The 26,237-nt window shown below is 44.5% G+C and overlaps 1 protein-coding gene across 2 annotated transcripts in view; it reads left to right on the forward strand.

The window, feature by feature from the left end:
* DDC (dopa decarboxylase) overlaps positions 1–26,237 on the forward strand; it is a 379,409-nt gene that overhangs the window by 327,779 nt on the left and 25,393 nt on the right. For both annotated transcript variants that reach the window (XM_073678337.1, XM_073678336.1), the window contains exon 13: positions 6,667–6,768. In XM_073678337.1, the coding sequence (XP_073534438.1) occupies positions 6,667–6,768 (102 nt within the window). The remainder of the gene's footprint in view (positions 1–6,666; positions 6,769–26,237) is intronic.

Below are 26,237 nucleotides of genomic sequence, written 5' to 3' on the forward strand. Positions count from 1 at the left end.
GGAAGCTTTCCGCAACCTGATGGCGGTGGCCGTCCCTCAGTACTCGGTCCCCAGCCGCCACTATTTCACCCAGTGTGCCATCCCTGCATTACACGAGCACGTCTCCAACAACATTAGCCATGCCCTCAACAACGCAGTTACTGGGAAAGTCCACTTAACCATGGACACATGGACAAGTATTTGTCGGCAGGGACGGTACATCTCGCTGATGGCACACTGGGTTAATATAGTGGAAACCGGGACCCAGTCGGACCTTGGGATGGAACACGTCCTCCCGATGCCGAGGATTGCGGGCACTGGGTCAATCAGGGTTGCCCCCACATTCTACAGCTCCTGCACCTCCTCCTCTTCAGCCTCCATCTCCGAAATGACCGCATCAGTCACAAGCTGGAGGCACTGCAGCACTGCCTCGGCCAATAGGCAACAGGCTGTGCTGAAGCTAATATGCTTAGGTGACAAACTGCACAATGCTGAAGAGTTGTGGACAGCTCTGAAAAAACCGGCAGATCTGTGGCTGACACCGCTGACCCTACAGCCAGGCATGGTCGTGTGTGACAATGGCCAGAACCTGGTGGCGGCTCTGAGGCAAGGCGAGCTCACACACATACCATGCCTGGCCCATGTGCTCAACCTCTTGGTTCAGTGGTTTCTCAAAACCTACCTGGATCTGCTTGTGAACGTATGCCGTCTATGTGCCCATTTTAGAAATTCAGCTACAGCTTCCGCTGCCCTTGCCGTGCTTCCAGCTCACCAACTGATCTGTGATCTCCCCACGCATTGGAACTCTACATTGCAGATGTTGGGAAGGATTTGTGAGCAGAAGAGGGCAGTTGTTGACTACCAGCATCAACAAGGCCGTTAGTACTAGGGCCAGGCTCCATACATAAAACCTCAGGAGTGGACATGGATGTCAAACATCTGTACCATCCTCCAAAACTTTGAGGACTCCACCAAGATGGTGAGCGGTGATGACGCCATAATTAGCATCACCATCCTGCTTTCCTGTCTTCTGAAACACTCTCTGCTCACAATTAAAGAGGATGCATTGCAGGCAGAGCACGATGAGATGGAGCAAGGAACCATACAGGGTGATTCCACACAGCCCAGCCTCATCTCATCCCAACATGAATTGGGTGACAATCAGGAAGAGGAGGAGGAGGAAGAACAGGAGCTAGTTTCCTGTGCTATAGACAGTACCATCTTCTGCACAGCTGTCGTACCGTCAGTTCAGCGTGGATGGCCTGAGAACAGGGAAGAGGAGGAGGAGAGTATGGTCAGTCGTCCTCTTGGTGAGGACACGGAAGTCTTGCCTGTTAGTAGTCTGGCACACATGGCTGAGTTTATGTTATGCTGCCTTTCCCATGACCCTCGCATTGTCCAAATTTTGGGTGACAGTCATTACTGGTTGGTGACACTTCTAGACCCACGCTACAAGGAGAACTTTCTGTCTCTTATTCCCTTGCAGGACAGGACTAATAAATTGGTGCAGTACGAGAAGGCCCTTGTTGCGGAAATATTTAAAAAATTACCATCTGAAATGCTGGTGGCAGAGGTCACAGTTCCTTGAACAACCAAGGAGTACTGGCGAGAGAGACACAAATGCAATCCAGCAGAGGCAGGTGAACACTGTCAAAGTTTTGTGACAGTTTTCTGCATACCCTATAAGTGTATAGCCGACCCTCTCCTTTCTAATGGGAACATGTCGTTACTGTGGCCCAGCTCTATGTGTGTTTAAATTGTTAGTGGGGTTTTTCCAAAATTTTGGCAGCCCTTGCAGTCACTGCATGGGCATTACCACTATAGCAGACCCACTCCTTTATAATGGGAACAATTTTTTTACTGAGACCCTCCTCTATGTCTCTTCAAAGGGGTATTGGGGTGCGTCCAAATTTTTGGCAGCTCTTGCAGTCACTGCATACGCAATAACAGTATAGGAGACCCACTCGTTAATAATGGGAACAACAAAGCATAGCCGACTGCTGGCCCTTTAAGAATAGTAAGGCTGTAAAAATAGTGTTTGTGACTTTCACAATCCCTCCTTCATAAATGAAACAGGATGTGTCCAGATAAGGTTGTAAAATGTTAAAATGACATTTCCCGGTGAATGCATTTGTCACGGTTGAAAGCAATGCAAAAGTGCAAAAACGCATCAAAAACACTACGTGTGAACATAGCCCAGGGTGTGGAGGAGCATTGTTGTTTTGGTCATTTATTTTGCGTTATATACAAGTCATTACCCTGGAAAGGATGTTCCTTAAAGAAGTTGTCCACTACTTTATATGAACCCCCCAATGTATCCCCCCGGGGCCCAGAAGTGTTTTTGTAAGTACCTTGCGGTGCCTTTTCTGCCTCTGAGCGGCGCTATTGCTGGCCGCTCAGAGGCATCACGTGACCCGTCACTGATGTAACGTCAAGTGAGGAGTGACATCAGTGACGCGCTCCCCGCGGTGGATGCTTGGCTGTGGACGGGGTTACCCAGCACATCACACCCAGCATCCACCGCGCGCTTTCCCAGTGAATGAGGAGAGGGAGAGCACGCGGTGGATGCCGGGTGTGACGTGCTGGGTAACCCCGCCCACAGCCCAGCATCCACTGTGGAACGCAGAAGTGAGTACCCCCTGCTGCAGCCGGAACTTGATGTGACACAGGCATCCGGGGGTCATGTAATGCCTGTAAGCGGCCAGTGACAGCACCGCTCACAGGCAAAAAAGGCACCACAAGGTATTTAGAGAAACACTTATGTGTCATGGGGGAATACATTGGGGATCATATAAAGTAGTGGACAACCGTTTTAACATATTTCCCAGGAAAATCTATTTTGGTTTCGTTTTTGTATGCTTTATTGTGAGTCCTTAAAAGTGGGTAATACCTCTGACAACATTGTTGACAGCAGTGACCTGGGAGTCAGAAATGCTTCCAGGTGTCTTCCTCATACTGTTCCCATGTCATTTGAACACTGTGTTCCCATCGATTTGGTCAATTTTTAGGCCCTCTGCAGCCCGCCGGGGGGAGCCGCCGGAAAAATGCTCGAGTTTCCCATAGACTTACATTGGGCTTATTACTCTGACCGAGAACTCGAGCATTCCAATTTGCTCGATCCGAGCAACGAGTACCCGAGCATTTTAGTGCTCGCTCATCACTAGTTAGGATTAGAGCAAGAAAAACACTATTACAGTATAAAAATGTTATACCATCTGTGAAACACGGTAGTTGTAGAATTTTATTTTGCGCTGCTTTGCTGAATATGGGCCAGTATGGCTTGCCATTATTGATGGATCAATGAAAACACAAGTCATTCTACAAGAGGATTGTTAACTAGTTGAAGACCGGGCCATTTCCCCCCATTCCTGACCAGGCACATTTTTTTTTTTTTTATACATGTGCTTTAAAGAACAGTAAAACGTTTTCATATTTGGATATAAAAGTAATTTTGCGTATTTTTTTTGTGATACATGGTACTTCATTTTATGTTAGTGTCAGAATATCTCTCTTTTTTTGCTGATATTGGGTGATATTGCTGGAAAAATAAAGGAAATAAATGTCTCTGCTCATAAAAAAATGTGTTCCCCATTCTTTAACAAATATTTTTAGATATTGGACACTTATTTTTACATGGTGGGTCTTGTAACAGCATTTTGGATTGACACTGAAATTTTTTTAATTATCTATTTATTTTCTACTTGTTACTTTTAATTAATTTATTTTTCTTTTATTTTACACAATGTGCCCTCATAAGGTCATAAAAGACCTTTGGGGGGAAGGATATTTAAATTTTGAAATATTTTTATTGTAATGTTACTTCCCTTGTAAGTGGGGCTGGTATATTAGCCCCAGTTACAAGGGAATGCAGTCTCCTGGCTGCATAGCAGAGCTTTTGGGGTCTCCAGCAGCTCCTGCTCCCTCACTATACACAGTGATCACATGACCACTGTGTATGGAGAAGAAAATACTGCCAGCGCTTCCTATTACTGCATACACGGTTGTTATTAAACGCTGTGTATACAGTGATCAAGAAAGCACAGATGGTAATAATCAATCTGTGCCTTCTCTATAGGGACTCAGAGACAGCCGGATTCCCACTTCCGCATCTATACTATCGTGTGTAACTGCGCTACTATGCAGTGATGTTTTGGAACATCACTGCAGAGTAGGAGCCAGACCACCCAAGCATTTAAAGTTCATGGGAGGTCCAGAAGCTGTTAAAGAATAATAAAGTTAAAGTTTTGGAATGGCCAAGTCAAAGTCCTGAGAAATGCTGTAAAAGGACCTGAAATGAGCAGTTCATTGGAGAAAACACACCAACATAACAGTTGAGTTGAAGCTGCTTTGTAGGGAGGAATCGAATAAAAATTCCTTCAAGCTGATGTACAGGACTAATCAACAATTTTTAGAAATGGTTACATGCAGTTATTGCTACAAAATAACCAGATAAGAATAAAAATATAGGTCACTCACCGTACAACTAGACAAATGACTCCAGTCTTATTATATTGGGTGCCACTGCTGACTCACAGAAAATAATTCAAGACTGGAAAAATGGAAAAGGACAGCACATCCAAATTTGAATAAAAAACTCTTCAAGCTTTATTTGGTATCCATTAAGTTAAAAAAAAATATGCTGATAATGGCATAGTCACTCTGAAACATTTCTGGCACAACATGTGCCCTTAATCATAGAGTCAATAACAAAGCAAAGCTTCACATAGTTTTGCCATTCACAGACGTGATCTTGGATATCTTGGATCATTGGTGTCATTTAAAAAATAACTCTAATATTTTTTATTCATCTGTTTGATTTGGTTCTCTTTATCTACTTTCAGGACTTGAATGAAAATCTGATGTAGTTTCAAATTTATGCTGAAATCTGGAAAATTCAGAAGGATTCACAAACTTTCATGCAGTATATCCAGATTAGGGAGTCAGCAAGTGAAATTTCCATTTTTTAAGTTTTCTGTTTTCTATGGCAGACAGCTCCACAACTAAAATAACCAAAGAACATTTGCATAATATATACATATATATATATTCATAGTATTACATATAACTGTGCATTATTACACATCTACATTATTACCTTCAGTAGTTTATAAATTCTTCTGTAACCAATGCCAACAGTATGTTTTACAACAATAAGGTTGCGAACAACTTGAGACAGCTGACTGGTTTTACCCATCTTGAGATGTTTCTTGTGTGGCACCTTGGTAATGAGACATCTTTTTACTGACCATCAGTTAAACCATCTGATATTATTTTTCACTAAGTAGCAGGATTGCTTTCTAATTACTGATAGATTTCAGCTGGTGCCATGACTTTCCATGGCTTTTTGTATCTTTCAATCTTTCTGTGTTCAATACTTTTTCCCTGTGTCATTTCTCATTATTACACATAATTTTATTTATGGACATCTATGGTTTGATTTCTTTGCCTGTGTGGATTGGATGGGTTGTTAGATCTGGTGAGAATTTCACCTTTAGAAATATATTTTCTTACAAAATTGGTGACGTGTTCAGTACTTATTTCACCCGCTGTGTATATATATAAGTATGTGTGTATATATATTACATATCAAATAATCATACATTTATATATAAAATGGCAGCACTCCAGTATGTCCAGCAAAAATATAAGTACAGTTTATCCAGCTAAGTACACCATTTCTGCTTTCATGCCTACACCATAAAGCTTTTTTCAAGCATCACAGCAAAAGCTGAAACGTTTTTCAAGGTTTCATGGTGGAAGCTGAACTATTGCATAAACTTTACTGATTTTTTCCCTGAACATATTGAAGTGCTGCCTTTATTCTTCGCTTTTTAAATCTAGAGATTTTTTATGATGAAATTCCTAACAGGCTTAGTTTTGTTTGATCTGTATAGGTATATATATAATAAGTGTTCACGACTACTATCAATCCTTACTCAGCTTATCTGCTCAAACCTTTAGATTATGGTAAAACTATGTTTTTTTGGGGGGTAGTCAAAAATGATGATTTTTTTCAAGCAGAAATCAGTTAAAAAAAACTCTGGCTTTTTTGTCCCAAAACATTTTTGTTAATCTTAGTGAAGCATTTTGTTAACATTTTCTTTTTTAAGTGCTTTTTGTTTTTTGGGGGGTGATTTTCTCATGTTTTTTTAAAATCCATTAAGCAATGAATAAAACGTGTGGTTTTTTTTAGGTGAGAACGCTTATAAACCATTCAAACAGATGCCCAGGCGCCTTCCTGTTTTTTTTTTTCATTTTTATAGTAAAGTATGGAGCGACTTTATAGCAAAAAAGTGCCTGAAGAATAGGCTTCTTATTTCTTTTAATCGCTTGGCGACTGTATGAACTGCAATGTTGTTTCTCAATAAAAATGAATAGGTAGAGTTTTTTCTAGCATTTTCTGAGTGCTTTTTCAGGCAATATTCGGAGCAGACCAGTTTAAGAAACTCCTAAAAAAAGGGCAAATGTGAATATACACTAATTAGCAGTATAGATACAGCTGAGAAAGCTGGAAAGCAACTTGGCAGCAGTCAAGCCGTAAAATATCTTATCTCAGGCTGTGATGATTCAAATCTTCTTAAAATTAAATTAGTCTGCAATTTTTGATTCGGCTAAGCATGACTTATCATAATAAGATTGTTGTGAAAGATCACTTGCTAATATTCTATCATGGTATATTTTTCACAGCATATACGATTGGCACAGGAATTTCTGCAGTTTGTGAAAAAGGACGATCGGTTTGAAATATGTGCAGAGGTTATTCTGGGGCTTGTATGCTTCCGTTTAAAGGTAAGATTTTGTCTTTGTATAGCTACAACTTGTCTGTTTACAATCAGTAAAAACATGGATCATGTATACAATCAGCAACTTCTAGAAACAATGTGATGACAAAAACAAAACAAAAACCCCCACAATATTCCCAAGTGCACTCCATAAACTCCCTGCGCAGATCAGTGGTACATATGGAATGAAAGTTGCCAGGGCCATACTTACACCTCATGTTGCCCTGGACACTAAGCCTGAATATTCCCCACTAAAAAGCCCATCAACACACAAAAATCATCTTCATAATTCACAGGTGTGGTAATATACACAAATAATCATTATGATTGATCACAAAGGAGAAGATCAATCCAAATACTATCAAGTACCATACAATGATAGAATAGCACTACCAGACTGTTACCAAACAATAGCACCATTTTGCTATGCTGGCAACCGCAAAGATGTACCACACCTACCCATGACCACATGAACAAGAGTGATGCACATTTTTATTATTATCCTCAATATATAACACTGTGCATGTGCTTAGTAGAGATGAGCGTTGTTCTACTCGAACTGTTCACCAATCTCAAATTCGAGCTGTTTTGGGCGGTGTTCGAGCCGTTCGGCGAACACGAACAATTTGAGAAAAATTCGGCTGTTCGAGGTTATGTTCGATAACTGTTCGTGCACCAAAATCATAACTGGATTTTTTCTCAGTAATGATGAAAATTAATGTTAATACGCAGTTTGAGTGTACAGCGGGGTGGGGGGAGGGGCAGGGGATGGATCTCTGCAGGAATAATGAAGATCTCCATTTTTTTTTCTCTTTCCCGCATTTACAGTGGGGAGGTGCAATCTGTCAGCCTATCAGCAGCGCACACACGGAGCGAAGTGCTTTTTTTCACCAAGCAAGGGCATGTGTCATTGGCAGTGTATGTCACATGTCCTTGCCCTATAAGACCAAGCCATTTTCCCCGTCGCCACCATTTTCTCACTGCTGCAGCTGCGTGTTAGACGGCACCGCTGTTGCTGTGTGCGCTATACCTTGTTAATTTCAAGCCAATTTTCGCACAAATCTACAGATAGCTTGGGAGTAGGGAATAGTTGTGATTGCAGTCCTTTTAAGGACTAGGTTACAGCATTTCCTACGACTTTTATCAGGCAGGTCTGTGCTCTTAAATAGATAGATTGTGGGAGTAAAGACTAATTGTAATTGCAGTCCTTTTCAGGACTAGGTTACATCAGTTCCTATCAGTTTTTGCCAGGCAGGTCTGTGCCAGTGCTGTGCAAGTTTTTTTCACAGCATTTGGCTGAATCTAGCAAAGCTAATCCTTTTTGGCCTATTGCAGAGTGTGTTAGTCAGTGGAGTAGCCTATCTGTGTTGCAAGATATACCACCTGTGTATAGAATACCAATTTTTTTACTGCACCTAGTGAAGTAAAATCTTTTGGGCATAGCATCATTCTATTAGTCCATCTATACTGACCTCCATCAGGTTGCAAATTGAATATAATTTTTTTCTGCATCTAGCTCTGAAAAAATATTGGGCTTCTAGCTGTGTGTGGGACTTGTTGTATTAGTCCATCTATACTGACCTCCATCAGGTTGCAAACTGCATATATTTTTTTCTTCATCTACCTCTGAAAAAATATTTGGCCTTCTAGCAGTGTGTGGGACTTTCTCTATTAGTCCATCTATACTGACCTCCATAAGGTTGCAAATTAAAAATAATTTTTATCTGCATCTAGCTCTGAAAAAATATTTGGCCTTTTAGCAGTGTGTGGGACTTTCTCTATTAGTCCATCTATACTGACCTCCATCAGGTTGCAAATTAAAAATAATTTTTATCTGCATCTAGCTCTGAAAAAATATTTGGCCTTCTAGCAGTGTGTGGGACTTTCTCTATTAGTCCATCTATACTGACCTCCATCAGGTTGCAAATTGAATATAATTTTTTTCTGCATCTAACCCAGCCAATAGTTTTGGCCTAATACCACAGTTTGGCCACTCAGCTCTGCTCGGTTCCCATCCATTGTTTTTTTGTGCAAACAACTCCAGAGTTGTTAATTAGTTAACCACCAAAATGAGTGGAAAAAGGCCTGCTGCTGGTGGAAAGGGGAATAGGCGTGTTGGGAAGGGGAAAAAAGGTTGTGTCCGTGGGGTAGGTGTTAAAGCAACAGTAACATCTGCAGAAGAAAGACCATCTTCCAGCCAAACTAAAATGTCTACTTCTTTTAGCGGACAATGTGATAAGATCCCTTTCTTATGGCCACGCCAATCGCTACAAATTCCAGATGAGGCACAAAAACAGCAGGTGCTTCAACGGATATCAAGTGCTCCTTTAAGTGGGCTCTCCTCCACATCAACTTCAACATCACAAATACTCCAGTCGTCAAAGGTGTCACCCCAATCGCACTTGCTTCCTCACAGCTCCCAAATCTCCAGCTGCCCGTCTGAGTATGAGGTAGAACAGATGGTTGAGTCTGCAGAGCTGTTTACTCATACTATAGCCTGGGAATCAGAGGTCGGCTCCAGCGCTTCTGTGAATCCAGACGAGGAAATGATCTGCACTGATGCCCAGAATCTTTATGAGTCGGATCCAGGACCAGACGCAGAAGGTTCTGACCATAATGTAGACCCTCATTCCCAAACTGTAACTCCTGTTGGTGGAGACAATGAGGAAGACGATGATAAGACTCAAATACCTGATTGGAGCGACAACTTTAGTTTTTTGTCAGGGCAGGAACAGGTTGGCTCTGAGGACGACGGGTGTGATAACGCACAGGGTGATGATGATGAGGTTGGAGATCCCACTTACTGTCAACCCACAGTCAGCCAAGAGATGAGGTCAGCAGAGGAGGTGGAGGAAGATGCTAGTGACGACGAGGTCAGGTTGCGCCTTCCTGGACAGAGACGTAGTACTGGAAGCACGTCAACAACTGCATCCTCAAACACAACTCTGCCTCTCACCACAAGTCGTGGTGGCTCTTCAGGTCGCATGGGTGCTAAGCCTTGCATAGCCTGGGCATTTTTTCAGATCGATAAAGATGACCCAACTCGTGTTATCTGTAACATTTGTCAGCAAAAGCTAAGTAGAGGCCAAAAAATACATAGTTTGAGTACTTCATGCATGAACCGGCACATGGACATGAAGCATAAGTTGCAGTGGGAAGCTCAGTGTGCTACAATGCGGCCTAGCCGGCCGGGCCAACCACCGTCTGCCATATCTTGTGCATCCGCGGCCTCTTCATCCTCTGTGACTGGGGGGACAGCAGTCACACCTGTTTTGGGGCGCAGACCTGCCACCTCTTTACTCGCAACAGCCAGCGTGATTGGCAGGTCATCATTTTCTTTGGAGGTGGTAACACCAGCTGGTGTTGAGCGCTGTCCGACATCGATAGCACCACCTTTGGATCAAGGCAACCTAACATGTCCGCCTGCATCTTCCTCACAGACCGGCAGTTTGCCGGGGGCACCCTTATCAACCCCGTCTAAGCACAATAGCCAGCCCTCGGTCCCTCAGATGTGGACAAGTAAAAGACCATTTCCTCCTAGCCATGAGAAAGCTAAGAGGTTGAATTTCACCATCTGCAAGCTCTTGGCTACAGAAATGCTGCCTTTCCGCCTGGTGGACACAGAGGATTTTCGAGACCTTATGTCCGTCGCAGTGCCCCAGTACTAGATGCCCAGTCGGCACTACTTCTCAAAGAAAGGTGTGCCTGCGCTCCACCAGCATGTCGCACACAACATCACCGCTTCTTTGAGAAACTCTGTGTGTGACAGGGTGCATTTCACCACAGACACTTGGACGAGTAGGCATGGACAGGGGCGTTACATGTCGCTGACTGGGCACTGGGTAACTATGGTGACAGCAGGACAAGGGGCTGCTGTCCAAGTCTTGCCGCCCCCACGAGTTGTGCGTCAATCCTCTTTATCTCAAAGTTCCTCCACTGCTTCTGCCTCCTCAACCTCCTCTCGGTCTTCCACCTGCACCCAAAGCCTGTCTGGTCATGCCACAAGCTTTCTAACTGCGCAGAAGGGATCCTGCACACCTCCTTACTATGCTGGCAGTAGGGCTCAACGTCATCAGGCGGTTTTTACATTGAAATGTCTGGGAAATGTGAGTCACACAGCTGAGGAGTTGTGGTCAGCTCTGGAGAACCAATTTCATGAATGGTTGTCTCCACTGGACCTGAAACCAGGGAAGGCCGTGTGCGACAATGCTGCAAACCTGGGTGCGGCCCTTCGCCGGGGCAATGTCACACACGTGCCTTGTATGGCTCACGTGTTGAACCTGGTTGTCCAGCAATTTTTAGCCCACTATCCCAGACTAGATGGCCTTCTGCAGAGGGCACGGTCGCTGTGTGCTCACTTCCGCCGTTCGCATCCCGCAGCTCAGCGACTTACATCTCTACAGAAGTCGTTGGGCCTGCCACTTCACCGGCTAAAATGCGATGTGCCTACCCGGTGGAATTCAACTCTGCACATGTTGCAGCGACTGTGGCAGCACCGACAAGCCCTGGTGCAATACGTTCTGACGTATAGCCTGGGCCAACGAGATCCAGAGGTGGGGCAAATCACGCTGGAGGAGTGGTCTCAGATCAGGGACCTATGCACCCTTCTGCACAGTTTTGAAATGGCGACGAAGATGTTTAGTGCTGACGATGCCATTATCAGCATGACTATTCCGGTGATTTACATGCTGGAGCACATGTTAAACAGAATTCGGAGTCAGGTGGTGGCACAAGAGGAGGTGGAGGAAGTAGAGGAGGAGGAGTTGTATGCGGAAGGGCTAACATCTGCAAGGTCCAGACGGTCGGCAGCACCAAGGCGGCAGGCATGTGAGGGTGGGGGAGATGGTTTTACCAGGGCGCATGGTAGCAGCCAAACTAGTGAGGAAGGTGCAGGAGCCCAGGAAGAAGTGGAGGACGAACTGATGGAAGACTCATCAGATGAGGGAGACCTTGATCACATTTCTGTTGTGCGAGGTTGGGGGGAGAAGACAGAGGAAGGAAGCATGATTGTTAAATCACCACCAACACAACAGGGACTTGGTGCTCCTGGATGCGCAACACACATGAGTGCCTTCTTGCTGCACTACCTGCAACATGACCCTCGAATTGTGAGAATTAGAAATAATCCTGACTACTGGGTTGCCACACTGTTAGATCCCCGGTACAAAAGTAAATTTGCAGAAATTATTCCTGCCATAGAAAGGGATGCACGCATGCAGGAGTATCAGCAGAGACTGTTGCAGAATCTTACATGTGCTTTTCCACAAAATACCAGTGGTGCATGTAGTGAATCTCACAGTTCCAACTTGCCAACCGTGGGACCGTCAAGTGTTCAGCACTCAAACCGTAACAGAACCACAGTATCTGCTGGTAACATCAATTTTGCGGAATCATTTCACCACTTTTTTAGCCCATCCTTTGCAAGGCCACAGGAGACAAGAAGTCTGACACATAGTCAACGCCTAGAGACGATGGTACAGGAGTATCTCCAAGTAAACATTGAAGCCATGACTGTGTCACTGGACCCTTGCTCTTTTTGGGCTTCCAATCTGGATAAATGGCCGGAGCTAGCCACTTACGCCTTGGAGATCTTGTCATGCCCCGCAGCCAACGTTCTGTCTGAACGTGTGTTCAGCGCTGCTGGTGGTGTGCTGACAGATAAGCGCACGCGGCTCTCCACTGATAATGTAGACAGACTCACGTTCATAAAGATGAACAAATCATGGATCCGAAACGACTTTTCTACCCCTGTGTCATCCTGGGGAGAGTAAAAGCTTGATGATTGGTTAAAATCACCCTACCAACCGTTTTAAGCTTTCAAATTACTAATCATGTTTATCTGTATCTTGGCTGGAAAATAATTTGGGCTTTGTAGCAGTGTGCAGAACTGATCCTATTAGGCCATCTATACTAAAGCTTCACCAGATTTAAAATTAATAATAATTTTTAGCTGCATCTAGCCCGGAAAATAATTTTGGGGCTCCGAGATGCGCAAGACACATAAGTGCCTTCTTGCTGCACTACCTGCAGCATGACCCTCATATTGTCAGAATTCGAAGTAATCATGACTACTGGGTTGCCACACTCTTAGATCCCCCAAACTTTTCGATCAACCTTTTCATTTTAATAAAGACCAAAAAAATGGTCATTTTTGAAATTATAAGCATTAGCAGGTTGTTAGAAACTGAAATCAAACAGTTTTCAACTCAAAACTTTATTCTAGGTGATGTTACATTTTCACATAGGACCCCTTGTTCGAAAGGAGCTTCTGAACTCTCTCGTCCATTGAATTTGTCAGGTTTTGGATGGTTTCTGCTTCAATTGTTTTGCATGAGGACAGAATACCCTCCCAGAGCTGTTGCTTAGATGTGAACTGCCTCCCGCCATCATAGACACTCCTTTTAATGATGCTCCAAAGGTTCTGAATGGGGTAGAGGTCAGGGGAGCATGGGGGTCACACCATAAGTTTGTCCCCTTTTATGCCCATATCAGCCAGAGATGCAGATGTTTTATGTGCAGCATGAGATGGTGCATTATCATGCAGAAAAATGATCTTGCTGTGAAATACACGGTTCTTCTTCTTGAACCATGGCAGGAAGTGCTGTTTGAGAAAATCCACATACATTATGGAGTTCATCTTTAGCGCCTTCAGGGATCCTAAAGGGGCCGACAATCTCTCTCCCCATGATTCCAGCCCAAAACATTACTCCACCTCCTCCTTGTTGGCGCTGTAGCCGTGTTTGCGTGGGGTGTCCATCAACCAGCCATCCTCCACTCCATCCATCTGGACCATCGAGCGCTGCACGGCACTCATCCGTGAACAAAACAGTTTTGAAATCAGTCTTCATGTAATGTTTGGCCCACTGGAGCCGTTTCTGCTTGTGTGAAGTGGATAGAGGAGGTCGACAGGATGGCGTATGCACAGCTGCAAACCTCTGAAGGACCCTGCATCTTGTTGTTCGGGGGACGTTAGAGGCACAAGCAGCTTCAAAAACTTGTCTGCTGCTATGACAAGGCTTTTTTGCCGCTGCTCTTTCAACCTGACGTAATTGCCTGTAGGAAAGAGTCCTCAATTTGCCCTTATCAGCACGCACACGTGTGTACTGTGAATCAGCTACATACTTCTTGATTGCCAAGACACTTCATCCTGATCATCGCACAATGTTGATTGTAGTCATGCCTTGACCTAAACACTCCACAATTTGTTGCTTCTCAGCAGCCGACACATCCTTTTTCTTTCCCATTTTGGCAGAAAATGTAGGCTGCTTAATAATGTGAGACAGCCTTCTTAAGTAGTCTTGCCTTTCATTGGACATACCTGCCAAACTAATTAGCACAGGTGTCTGCAATTGCTTACAGTGATATAAAGAGCCCTGACACACATCACCATCAATGAGTTTAACTGACAAACAAACAAATTCTTCCCTTATCACTCCTAAACACTTTTTGCATAATAATTTGGAACACAGTGTACATGTGCTTTTCCACAAAACACCAGTGGTTCACGTAGTGAATCTTACAGTTCTAACTTGCCAACCGTGGTCTGTATGGAGTTGTTCAATAAAGGGCCCAAAATTAAGATAACATAGATGGGAGAGGTCTCTATGAATAGGAATTCCTAAGTATTTGATACCCTGTGAGGGCCAGGCAAAGGGAAAGTTGGACTGGATGGAATCCTATATGGATTTGGGGAGGGAGACATTGAGGGCCTCAGACTTCGCTGCATTGATTTTAAAATTTGACCATGTAACAAAGTGATCTATTTCAGCCATAACAGCATGGATGGATATATGTGATTGAGTGATATATACTAGGACATCATCAGCAAATAGAGAGCACTTGTACTCGGTGCCTCCCACCTCAATCCACCTAATATTGGGGTTATGGCAAATTGATGAGAGCAGGTGCTCCGTCACTAGGATGTATAAGAGAGGGGACAGAGAACATCCCTGCCTTGTCCCATTGGTGATTGTGAAAGGTGATGAAAATGTTCTGACGCGCCCCCTGGGCCTTGGGACACCCGGAGCCGGACCCTTTTTGGTGGATGCTGGTGGTTGTAGTCTCCGTGGCGGCAACCCGGTTCCGTGGCTCAGGGCGGTCAAACCAGTGGCGGAACTATTTATGTGGTTTTGATGTTTAAATGTCCGACTACGCCACCCGTGGATTGCGGTCAGAGTGAACCGCCGCTCCAGGGCAGACCGCTGAGGCTGGTGTTGTGGGTGCAGCAGAGCGTAGCATAACTCCCCACGGGAGGAGTATAGCCTCAGGGCAGTGTATGCGGAGGATGGGGGTGATGGTGCAGGGCAGCAGCAGTAATGACACGGAGTCAGTGATGCAGTCCAGGGCCTTTACTCACAGTTCTTATTATCCAGACCACGTCTGCAGGTAACGGCTGCCCACGTCGTACTGTGCTCACCAGGTGAGGGGCTCAGACAACTCCCAGATAACTTTGGAGTGCTTCACAGGACCCCCTTTGTGTGTCCTTTGTCTGGCTTTTCTTACCAACACTTCTGTCCGGCTGCCTCGGGCCTCCTCTTGGTAAACTTGGCGCCAGTTTCCCTGACCCTATGTGGTGCCTTCCTAGCGGGTGTAGCGAGGGGCTGCGCCACATAAAATGTCACAGCCTCCTGTTTCTAGCTGAGGGTCGTTTCCTGCCTCCACTAGTTTCGGGGAGCGGTCACCCCCTTTGGCCTGACCCCTCCACGCAGGTGGATTCGGGCGTGCGGTGGCGACTCGCCCGTCCGCACCCCTGAGATCCCTTCATTCCTCGTTCCTGGAGCCTTCTCCGCTCCTCTTCCTTCCTTCTCCCTCTTGCAGGCCTGGGCCTCTGTTACTAGGCCCGCCTCCGGAGCAGAGCTCATGCAGAGCCCCTGCTCCCTGCCACTTCTGCTCAGACTTCTCTGCACTGAACTAAGATGGTGCCCACCTTTTATACTCCCTTCTCAATGCACCCAGGAACTGCTTCCTCCCTGCTCCTGCACTACAGGGTTCCCCTTCCTCAGTGTTCCCTCCCCCCACTCCAGCCAGGGACAGGGACTGTCGTGCCCATCTCAGGGGCATATTGGTCGCCCTGCCCCACGGCAATGTGGTGTAATGCATGCAGGTGTCGGGTCCTGATCCACACTACATCCTTACCTGAGAGTGAGATATCACACCTCTGGGTGAGGTGCAATACCTCTGTAGCAACCGAGCCCTCAGGGTGCTACAGTTCCATTTATCTTCAGCCTAGGTGACATATTGCGATACAGGGCCGTGATTTTGGCTATAAAAGGGTACCCTAGACCAGGGTTCCCCAACTCCAGTCCTCAAGGCCCACCAACAGGTCATGTTTTCAGGATTTCCTTAGTATTACACAGGTGATAATTGTATCACCTGCACAGGCAATAATTCCATCACCTGTGCAATACTAAGGAAATCCTGAAAACATGACCTGTTGGTGGGCCTTGAGGACTGGAGTTGGGGAACCCTGCCCTAGACCCCTACCCCAAGCTTTTTAAGAGAATCATATATGGCGTGCCAGGAGACTCTATGGAATGCTTTCTCAGCATCCAACGAGAGTATCTAATTACAAATTTTTAACTGCATCTAGCCCAGGAAATACTTTGTGCCTAGTAGCAGGGTCTGCTAGTCAGCGGATTATCCCGGCTGTTAAGCAAGCTACACCACCTGTAGTTTGGACACTTCATTTTTTCAAAGGAAATGCTTCGGGACCACGGGATACTCAGTGAAGAGCATCAGGAGGCACCCCAAGGCATAGGGGCTGGGACTGGCAGTAGGATGCCTTGCGGTGGACAGCCGAGCTCGATCCTTATAAAAGCTTTTTAACTGCAGCAGCTTTAGTGGACGCTACTGGAGCTGGAATTACGCGGCTGCTGGCATGAGACTTGCCCTCCAATAGATCCTTGTAAATGGATTTAAAGTGTATTTATTCAAATTAGAGAGACAATTTAAATTAAAAAGCTTAGAGCTGCCTCCACCACAGGGGGGCTCGCTCGACCCACCAGCGGACAGGCACCAGTATTGGGAGAGGGGGGCTGGCCGTCAGGGTTCACCGCGGCTCTGGCACAAACCCGGCGACACGGAGGTGGCACGGGCAGGAGCGGACTGAACGTGTCAGCTTCTCACTTTTTGGATTTTAGAAGGGCATGACATGCCTATATCTGTGTCTCCCCCTCCTTTTACTCCTCCACCTCTTTTCTTTTCGCATGACTATATGTACTTGTCACTTTTCCATGTGTTAGTTGTGTCTTCTGAGCAGTTTGTCAGCTTTTGGACACCTTTGAAGGTGTTTTCTATGTGTTTCTATGTGTTTTTGTTTGCCTGCCATTGGTTTTAACGGTGTTCGAAGGTGTTCGACGAACAGTTCGACGAACAGTTCGGCGAACACACGGGTGTTCGACGAACCGAACCGAACTCGAACACTACGGGGGTGGCTCAACACTAGTGCTTAGCTTCTGCTAACATACACAGTGTTATACAATGTATGCCATAGATGGATAGGTCTGGCAACTGGCCATGTTAAAAGGAACCTGTCGGCTCCAAAAACGCTATTTACCTGCAGGTGTAGGGTTAATGTGCAGGTAAATAGCTTCACAATGCTGTCTGGCTAATATACGGAAGGTTTGGCTTTCAGGATAAAATTAACTTATTTCCTCCTGGGAACCAATGGCTTTTAGTAATGGAGGCATGCATGTAGCGATTACAATCATCACTCAAAGCACCACTGTGAGCGATTGGTGTAGCAGTTGGTGAGGACCTTAGCATCCAAATTCCCACTGATCCAAACATTTGATATATCTCTATAACTGATACCCTTTACACTGTAAGCATGTAAATATCTTATCTCAAGCAGTTGTCTCGCCTTATCAAATGGGTATAATTGCAAATTGATGGTAAAAACAAGCAATTTTTAAATATACTTCTTAGTTTCAGTTTCCTAGGCAAAGAGCGCACTTGAAAGTTCTTTGCATAAGAGCTTGTAAGCGCTGCTCTGAGGCCAGCCGGATTGCAGGATCCTGTCAGTCTTAGTACCCCTTCTAGACTGCAGAGGTAAAGCTTTAATCGGATTGCATTAGTCCGATTTAATCGCAAGTGGTAGAGAGCCCTGATAGTAATAATCCCCAGGTGATAAAACCTTTATTGTTATAAACAACAGCACATAGCCTAATAAGTGACACATCTTTGTCATCTGAGTTTCAGCCCCTATATCATGCTGCCTTCAGATTACATAGCAAAAACCTACTTTTGATGAGCAATGCAGGTTCTTTGCGTTCAAAACGCATTGCCAAACCCATCATGATTTTGGAATCTATTTTAATGGAATAAACTTTTGCAAATTTACGAAGCTGGAACCCTCTTTTCTTTTTCAAAAACTTACTGACAGATTCCCTTTAACACTTTATTTGTACAACACGGTGAATAGCGTACAATTTAAAACTAAAAACACAGTGACAGAATTGTGGTTGTATCAATATTTCTACCTACAAGGCCTTATTCAGACATCTGAGTTATTTCACATACACAAAAAAAAATGTCCAAGTTTTATCAGTGTTTTGAATCCGAGTTTCATCAATGTTTAGTCATAGGGTTAGTTTCCACCATCTGTATTTCATCAGTGATTTTCATGAAAAAATACATTGCAAATCTTCTCCTCTCCAATTCAACGTTAAACCCTCCCTGCAAAAGGACGGTGTATTTACATCCTGGGAAGGTGTTCTTAGGAGTGTAGGGGGCTCAAGAGCTGAGTGTCATCCACACATGACAGATACTGGTTATATTATATAGAGTTCTGGCCGTGGTTGTTAACCATTTAAATGACAGTGTCCAGTTTTGAACTGGAGAACAGAAGACCCACCAGAGAACATTGTTATTGGGGCCCACCATCCATTTACTATACAAATAAGAAAGGTTAACGTCTGCAAGAAAAAGGAGGACAGTGCTGTGTGCATTATCTTAGTGCGTGTGAAACTAAATATCAGAGATTTCTTTCATTTTTTTTATCACTATATGGACTACATTGGATTTAATGGACTACGTTGGACCAACATGGGATCTGCTTGATTAATAAAATTATTAAAGAGGGATGGTGTAGGATAGTGGTTTTGTTTGTTTTTTAATATTGTTTGTTTGTAACACTCTATTATAGCATTAGTAATGGAGTTATCTGACAGATACGCTTAATTATCGCTGGAGCTTAGTGTCAGTTAGCATTGGTTTATTGCCTCAAAAATTGACACCCCCTCACTAGTGATGATCGAGCAGTAAACTGCTGGGGTTGCTCAGGACTCGAATCGAGCAGGTCGGACACTCGGACGGGCTCGACTCGAGTACCGAGCATAATGTAAGTCAATGTAGCAGTCAAGTAATTTTCTGGGAGACCTGCACTTGACGGCTGGGTAGTTAGGAGAGAGAGATGCTTCAGTCCTTGAAATAAGCTCGTTTGAATCTGAGCAGGGCACCATGCTGAAGCTGGGAATTCCTCTGCTGGGAGCACAGGGACTCCTCTGTCAGCCGAACTCTTTGTGAGCTCTCTCTCATATACATTAACCAATGATATGTACACAGCCCCCTCCAGAGACCCAGTCGCAGCAGCTCAGAAGATGTTAGGAGACCCTGCCACAGCAGCACAGATGTTAGGAGAGCCAGCCACAGCAACACAGAGAATGTCAGGAGAGTCTGCCATAGCAGCACAGAGGATGTCAGGAGAGCCAGCCACAGGAGCACACAGTATATCAGGAGAGTCTGCCACAGCAACACAGAGAATGTCAGGAGAGTCTGCCACAGCAGTACAGAGGATGTCAGGAGAGCCAGCCACAGCAGCACAGAGTATGTCTGGAGAACCTTCCACAGCAGCACAGAGGAACTCTGGACAGCCTTCTACAGCAGCACAGAGGAACGCTGGAGATCCTGCCACAGCAGCACAGAGGAACTCTGGAGTCTGCCATAGCAGCACAGAGGATGTCAGGAGAGCCATCCACAGCAGCACAGAGGATGTCTGGAGAACCTTCCACAGCAGCACAGAGGAACTCTGGAGTCTGCCACAGCAGTACAGTCATGGCCAAAAGTATTGAGAATGAGACAAATAGTAATTTTTCCAAAGTTTACTGCTTCATTTTTTGTAATGGCAATTTGCATATACTCCTGAATGTCAAAGAGTGATCAGCTTAACAGCAATTACTGTACTTGCAAAGTCAATATTTGCCCAGAAAATGAACTTTAACCCCCAAAACACATTTCAACATCATTGCAGTCCTGCCTTAAAAGGAGCAGCTAACATCGTTTTAGTGATTGATCCATTAACACAGGTGTGGGTGTTGATAAGGACAGGGCTGGCGATCAATCAGTCATGATTAAGTAAGAATGACATCACTGGACACTTTAAAAGGAGGCTGGTTCTTGGTATCATTGTTTCTCTTCAGTTAACCATGGTTATCTCTAAAGAAACACGTGCAGCCATCATTGCACTGCACAAAAATGGCCTAACAGGGAAGAGTATCGCAGCTACAAAGATTGCACCTCAGTCAACAATCTATCGCATCATCAAGAACTTCAAGGAGAGAGCTTCCATTGTTGTCAAGGAGGCTCCAGGGCGCCCAAGAAAGACCAGCATGCGCCAGGACCGTATCTTATAACTGTTTCAGCTGCGGGATCAGACTACCAGCAGTGCCGAGCTTGCTCAGGAATGGCAGCAGGCTGGTGTGAGTGCTTCTGCATGCACTGTGAGGCGGAGACTCTTTGAGCAAGGGCTGGTTTCAAGGAGGGCAGCAAAGAAGCCACTTCTCTCCAGAAAAAAACATCAGGGACCGACTTATATTCTGCAAAAGGTACAGGGAGTGGACTGCTGAGGACTGGGGCAAAGTCATTTTCTCTGATGAATCCCCTTTTCGATTGTTTGGGACATCTGGAAAACAGCTTATTCGGAGAAGAAGAGGTGAGCGCTACCACCAGTCTTGTCTCATGCCAACTGTAAAGCATCCTGAAACCATTCATGTGTGGGGTTGCTTCTCAGCCAAGGGAATCGGCTCACTCACAGTCTTGCCTAAAAACACAGCCATGAATAAAGAATGGTACCAGAATGTCCTCCAAGAGCAACTTCACCCAACCGTCCAAGAGCAGTTTGGCGCCCAAAAATGCCTTTTCCAGCATGATGGAGCACCTTGCCATAAAGCAAAGGTGATAACAAAATGGCTCATGGAACAAAACATAGAGATTTTGGGTCCATGGCCTGGAAACTCCCCAGATCTTAATCCCATTGAGAACTTGTGGTCAATCATCAAGAGACGGGTGGACAAACAAAAACCAACAAATTCTGGCAAAATGCAAGCATTGATTATGCAAGAATGGACTGCTATCAGTCAGGATTTGGTCCAAAAGTTGATTGAGAGCATGCCAGGGAGAATTACAGAGGTCTTGAAGAAGAAGGGGCAACACTGCAAATATTGACTTGCTGCATTAACTCATTCTAACTGTCAATATAACCTATTGGTACTCATAATATGATTGCAATTATATTTCTGTATGTGATATAAACATCAGACAAACACTAATAAAAACCAGAGGCCAGCAGATCATGGGAAAATATAATTTTGGTGTCATTCTCAAAACTTTTGGCCATGACTGTACAGAGGATGTCAGGAGAGCCAGCCACAGCAGCACAGAGTATGTCTGGAGAACCTTCCACAGCAGCACAGAGGAACTCTGGACAGCCTTCTACAGCAGCACAGAGGAACGCTGGAAATCCTGCCACAGCAGCACAGAGGAACTTTGGAGTCTGCCATAGCAGCACAGAGGATGTCAGGAGAGCCATCCACAGCAGCACAGAGGATGTCAGCAGAGTCTGCCACAGCAGCATAGAGGATGTCAGAAGAGCCACCCACAGCACAGAGGAACTCTGAAGTCATCCTCTGTACTGTTGTGGCTGGGTCTCTTGACATCCTCTGTGCTGCTGTGGCTTGCTCTCCTGACATCCTCTGTGCTGTTGTGGCTGGGTCTCTGGAGGGGGCTGTGTACATATGATTGGTTGATGTAGATGAGAGAGAGCTCACAAAGAGTCCGGCTGACAGAGGAGTCCCAGCGCTCCCAGCAGGGGAATTCCCTGCTTCAGTGCTAGGCATGGCTCAGAATCAAATGAGCTTATTACAGGGACCCGTGATACTCAGCACTGCTCGATACTCGATCAAGCATCCAAATACTTGAACGAGTATCGAGCAGTGCCGAGCACACTTGCCAATCACTACCCCTCACTATTATTCACTACCCAATGCACTATGTGAACTAGGAAGGAGTTGATTACCCCACAGAAACAGACCACCCAATGTGACTTCAGCCAAAGGGTCACTGCTCCAAACCTATAGAAGCGAGGGGGAGGGTCCACCAGAGGATTATCAGGAGCTCTGCTGGGCCAGTCCGACACTGCTGGTGTCTATCTCTGACAGAGGTATTTAAATTAAATGCGCACACTGGCTCCCATCAGCCCCCCGCAACGTGATTATGATGGATCGAAGGTTTACTATGACACCCAGAGGGCTGCCAATATCGCGGTCATCTCAGTCTTCCTGTGAATCTCAGCTTAGCGCTATAGGACACAGAGTTTTTCATTATATCCTGCAGTATATAGTATACAGCAAGTGATCAACCCATTGAAGGTTCAAGTCCCCTAAGGGAAGTACAAAATAATGAAAAATTAATGAAAAAACTTTTTAAAAACTTGTAAACATTCAAATCACTGACATGCTAAAAATTACAAACTAACATGTCTCCTTGATCTTTTTTTGCGGACACGCAGTCCGCAAAAAAAGATGGATATCTGAGTAGCACCATAGACTTTATTGGTTAAGTGTTGCATTTGAGAAAAACATGGATAGAACACATACGTGAAAAACGGACGTCTGAATAAGACCGAAGGAGTTAAAATTTGTTAAGTTATATGTACCCAAAAATAACGCCACTGACAAATACAACTCATGCCGAAATAAAAACAAACCCTTATACAACTATGAAGCTGAAAAAATAAAAGTCATGGCTCCTTAAAAATGACAATAAAAAAAATGAATAAGAATAGTTTGTCATAAAGGTCAAAACTTCCCTTGGCAGGAAGAGGTTAAATACATTGTGCAAGCAGAGAAATATCTCTGGTTTTATGAAAGTTTCTCTTAACGATTTCCCCTTAATTGCAAATGTCATTAATTCTGGAGATTGCGTGTGATCATGTTTGTTTATTTTGATAAAATGTGGTTATGCCCCAACTTCCTCCCATTTAGTCAATTTGATGCCCCAGTTCTCTTACTTGTGATGCTGCAAGCTACTGAATATTGTGAAGTGCCTCCTACAAACGATTGCACGAGATGTTGCTGTGTTAACGGAGAGGACATGGTTTTCTTTTGTTTAGATGCCACATTTCAGACTGATCCCCGCTGGGGTGAAAAGCAGCTGTAAACATTGGTGTAGGATGGATCATTGTTCAATGTGCTAGACTTGTTAGAATGATAATGATCCCGACATATATCAGTGATGTGCTTGTTATCATGGAAATACAAAGTGTTTGTGTACAATACTGAATAGTGTTAAAGGGAGTCTCAGCACAAAATCATTTTTCAAATCAAGCATGGCAACCTCATAAAGGGGCATGCTTTTTATGACTCTCTGTATAGCAGGAAAGTACATAGAAATCATAGGGCCCCATAGCAGAAGTCCTAATTGAGCCCCCCCAACAAAAAAATAATAATATTCAGCGATGTCACTGAAGAGCATTTCCCACAACTTTGCAACCCTTACAAAGTAATTGAAGCCCTATTCAAGCCTCTTAGTTTTCAAACACACCAAGATACCCCTTTCATGACCCCCATACACAGAAAGATAACCCCACAGTGGATTCCTTTACAGTACCCTCCACACGCACAGTATGATGAACCTACAGTACACCCCGCAAAGTATGATACCTCCACAGTGACCCACAACACAGTATGATGGCACCCATTGTCCCCCACACACAGTATGATGGCCCCGACACAGCCCTCTACAAAATAAGAAAACTCCCAAACAGCCCTCCATACAGTATAGTAACCCTCCATACAGCATAGTAGTCCCCACACAACCCTCAACACTGTATAATGGCCTGCACACATTATAATGTCCCCCACTAGCCATCCAAACTGTATAATGCACCCCACACAACCCTGCACACAGTATAATGGACCCCACACAACACTGCACACAGTATAATTGGTCCCCACATAGCACTTAAAATAATGTTGAATTAGTAGGTGTCGCTCAACTGTTATGAATCATGGTGCTCAGAAGTAGGACATAAGTCACATATATATATATATATATATATATATATATATATATATATATATGTGAGAATAAATACTTCGGCACTCAAAATTTGCACTTAAAAAGCATATTTTATATGAAAACTTGTATCACAGATCTTTCAAAACAAACCGACGTTTCGACCATTGAATGGCCCTTATCAAGGTCAATCTGTGAAAGAATGGGTAAATGGGATCTGCAGTCAGTCTCACATATTGCAAGATGTGAGACTGACTGCAGATCCCATTTACCCATACTTTCATAGATTGTCCTTGATAAAGGCCATTTAATGGAAGAAACGTCGGCTTCATTGCACTCCAAATAGTATGATAGCTCCACAGATAGCCCCACTAGTAGCCCTCCAAATAATATGATGGCCCCCCCAAGTAGCATGATGGCCCCCAAAAATAGCCCTATAAATAGTATGATGACCTCACAACTTTTAGTTGCTCATATATTTTATGACTTTTGGTATTCTCATGCCAGTTTCTCCCAGCTCTGCTAAAATGTGCGGAACTGGGCTGGACGAGGGTGTAGCAGGGGCATGATGCCACAGCTTGTCAAATTCATACCGAGCTGTGGTATTCCTCACATGAGAAATCTTACTCCAGTCAATACCTGAAGTAAGATTTCTGGAATGGTGTACAGAGGCGCAGGCTACTTGTCAGACACTCCTAGTTCATTAAGAGGCATGTTCCTCTTAATAAATCAGAATTGCCCCCTCATCATGACTGTCGAGAAAATCGCCGGCCTTGATGGATGAGGGTAAATATTTTTGGTAAAGAGAGTATATTACATGTTTGGTAGTAGCTAAATTGGCAATCTAATAAGCATAAGTACAGTGGGGAAAATAAATATTTGATACACTGCCGATTTTGCAAGTTTTCCCACCTATAAAGACCTGTTAGTTTTTCTTTAACAAGCCATCCTACTCTGCACTCATGACCTGTATTAATTGCACCTGTTTTAACTCGTTGCCTGTATAAAAGACACCTGTCCACACACTCAATCAATCACACTCCAACCTCTACACCATAGTCAAGACCAAAGAGCTGTCTAAGAACACCAGGGACAAAATTGTAGACCTGCACAAGGCTGGGATGGGCTACAGATAATAGGTAAGCAGCTTGGTGAGAAGGCAACAACTGTTGGCACAATCATTAGAAAATGGGGCTCCATGCAAGATCTCGCCTAAGAGTAAGGATGTTTCTGAGAAAAGTCAGGAACCAGCCCAGAACTACACAGGAGGACCTGGTCAATGACTAAACAGAGCTGGGACCACAATCTCAAACATTGCAATTAGTAACACACTACACCATCATGGATTAAAATCCTGCAGGGCACGCAAGGTCCTCCTGCTCATGCCAGCACATGTCCAGACTCATTTGAAGTTCGCCAATAACCATTTGGATGATCCAGAGGAGGAATGGGAGAAGGTCATGAGGTCAGATGAGACCAAAATAGAACTTCTTGGTATCAACTCCACAAACCGTGTTTGGAGGAAGAAGAAGGATGAGTACAACCTCAAGAACACTGTCTTAACTGTGAATCATGGTGGGGGAAACGTCATACTTAGGGGGTGCTTTTATGCAAAGGGGACAGGATAACTGCACCGTATTGAAGGGAGGATCAATGGGGTCATGTATCGCGAGATTTTCGCCAACAACCTCGTTCCCTCTGTAAGAGCACTGAAGATGGGTTGTGGCTGGGTCTTCCAGCATGACAGTGGCCTGAAACACACAGCCAGGGAAACTATTGAGTGGCTCCGTAAGAAGAATTTCAAGGTCCTGGAGTGGCCTAACCAGTCTCCAGACCTGAACGCAATAGAAAATCTTTGGAGGGAGCTGAAACTCAATGTTGCCCAGTGACAGCCCGAAACCTGAAAGATCTGGAGAAGATCTGTATGGAGGAGTGGGCCAAAATTCATGCTGCAGTGTGTGCAAACTTGGTCAAGAACTACAGGAAAAATGTCTGACCTTTGTAATTGCAAACAAAGGTTTCTGTGCCAAATATTAAGTTCTGTTTTTCTATTGTATCAAATACTTATTTCATGCAATAAAATGCAAATTAATTATGTAAAATCATACAATGTGATTTTCTGGATTTTTTTGAGATTCTGTCTCTCACAGCTGAAGTGTACCTACAATAAAAATGACAAACCTC

This window comes from Phyllobates terribilis, unplaced genomic scaffold (genome assembly GCF_046119375.1).
Source record: "Phyllobates terribilis strain yellow unplaced genomic scaffold, ASM4611937v1 Scaffold_4__5_contigs__length_816908805, whole genome shotgun sequence".
In the NCBI taxonomy this organism is placed as follows: Eukaryota; Metazoa; Chordata; class Amphibia; order Anura; family Dendrobatidae; genus Phyllobates; species Phyllobates terribilis.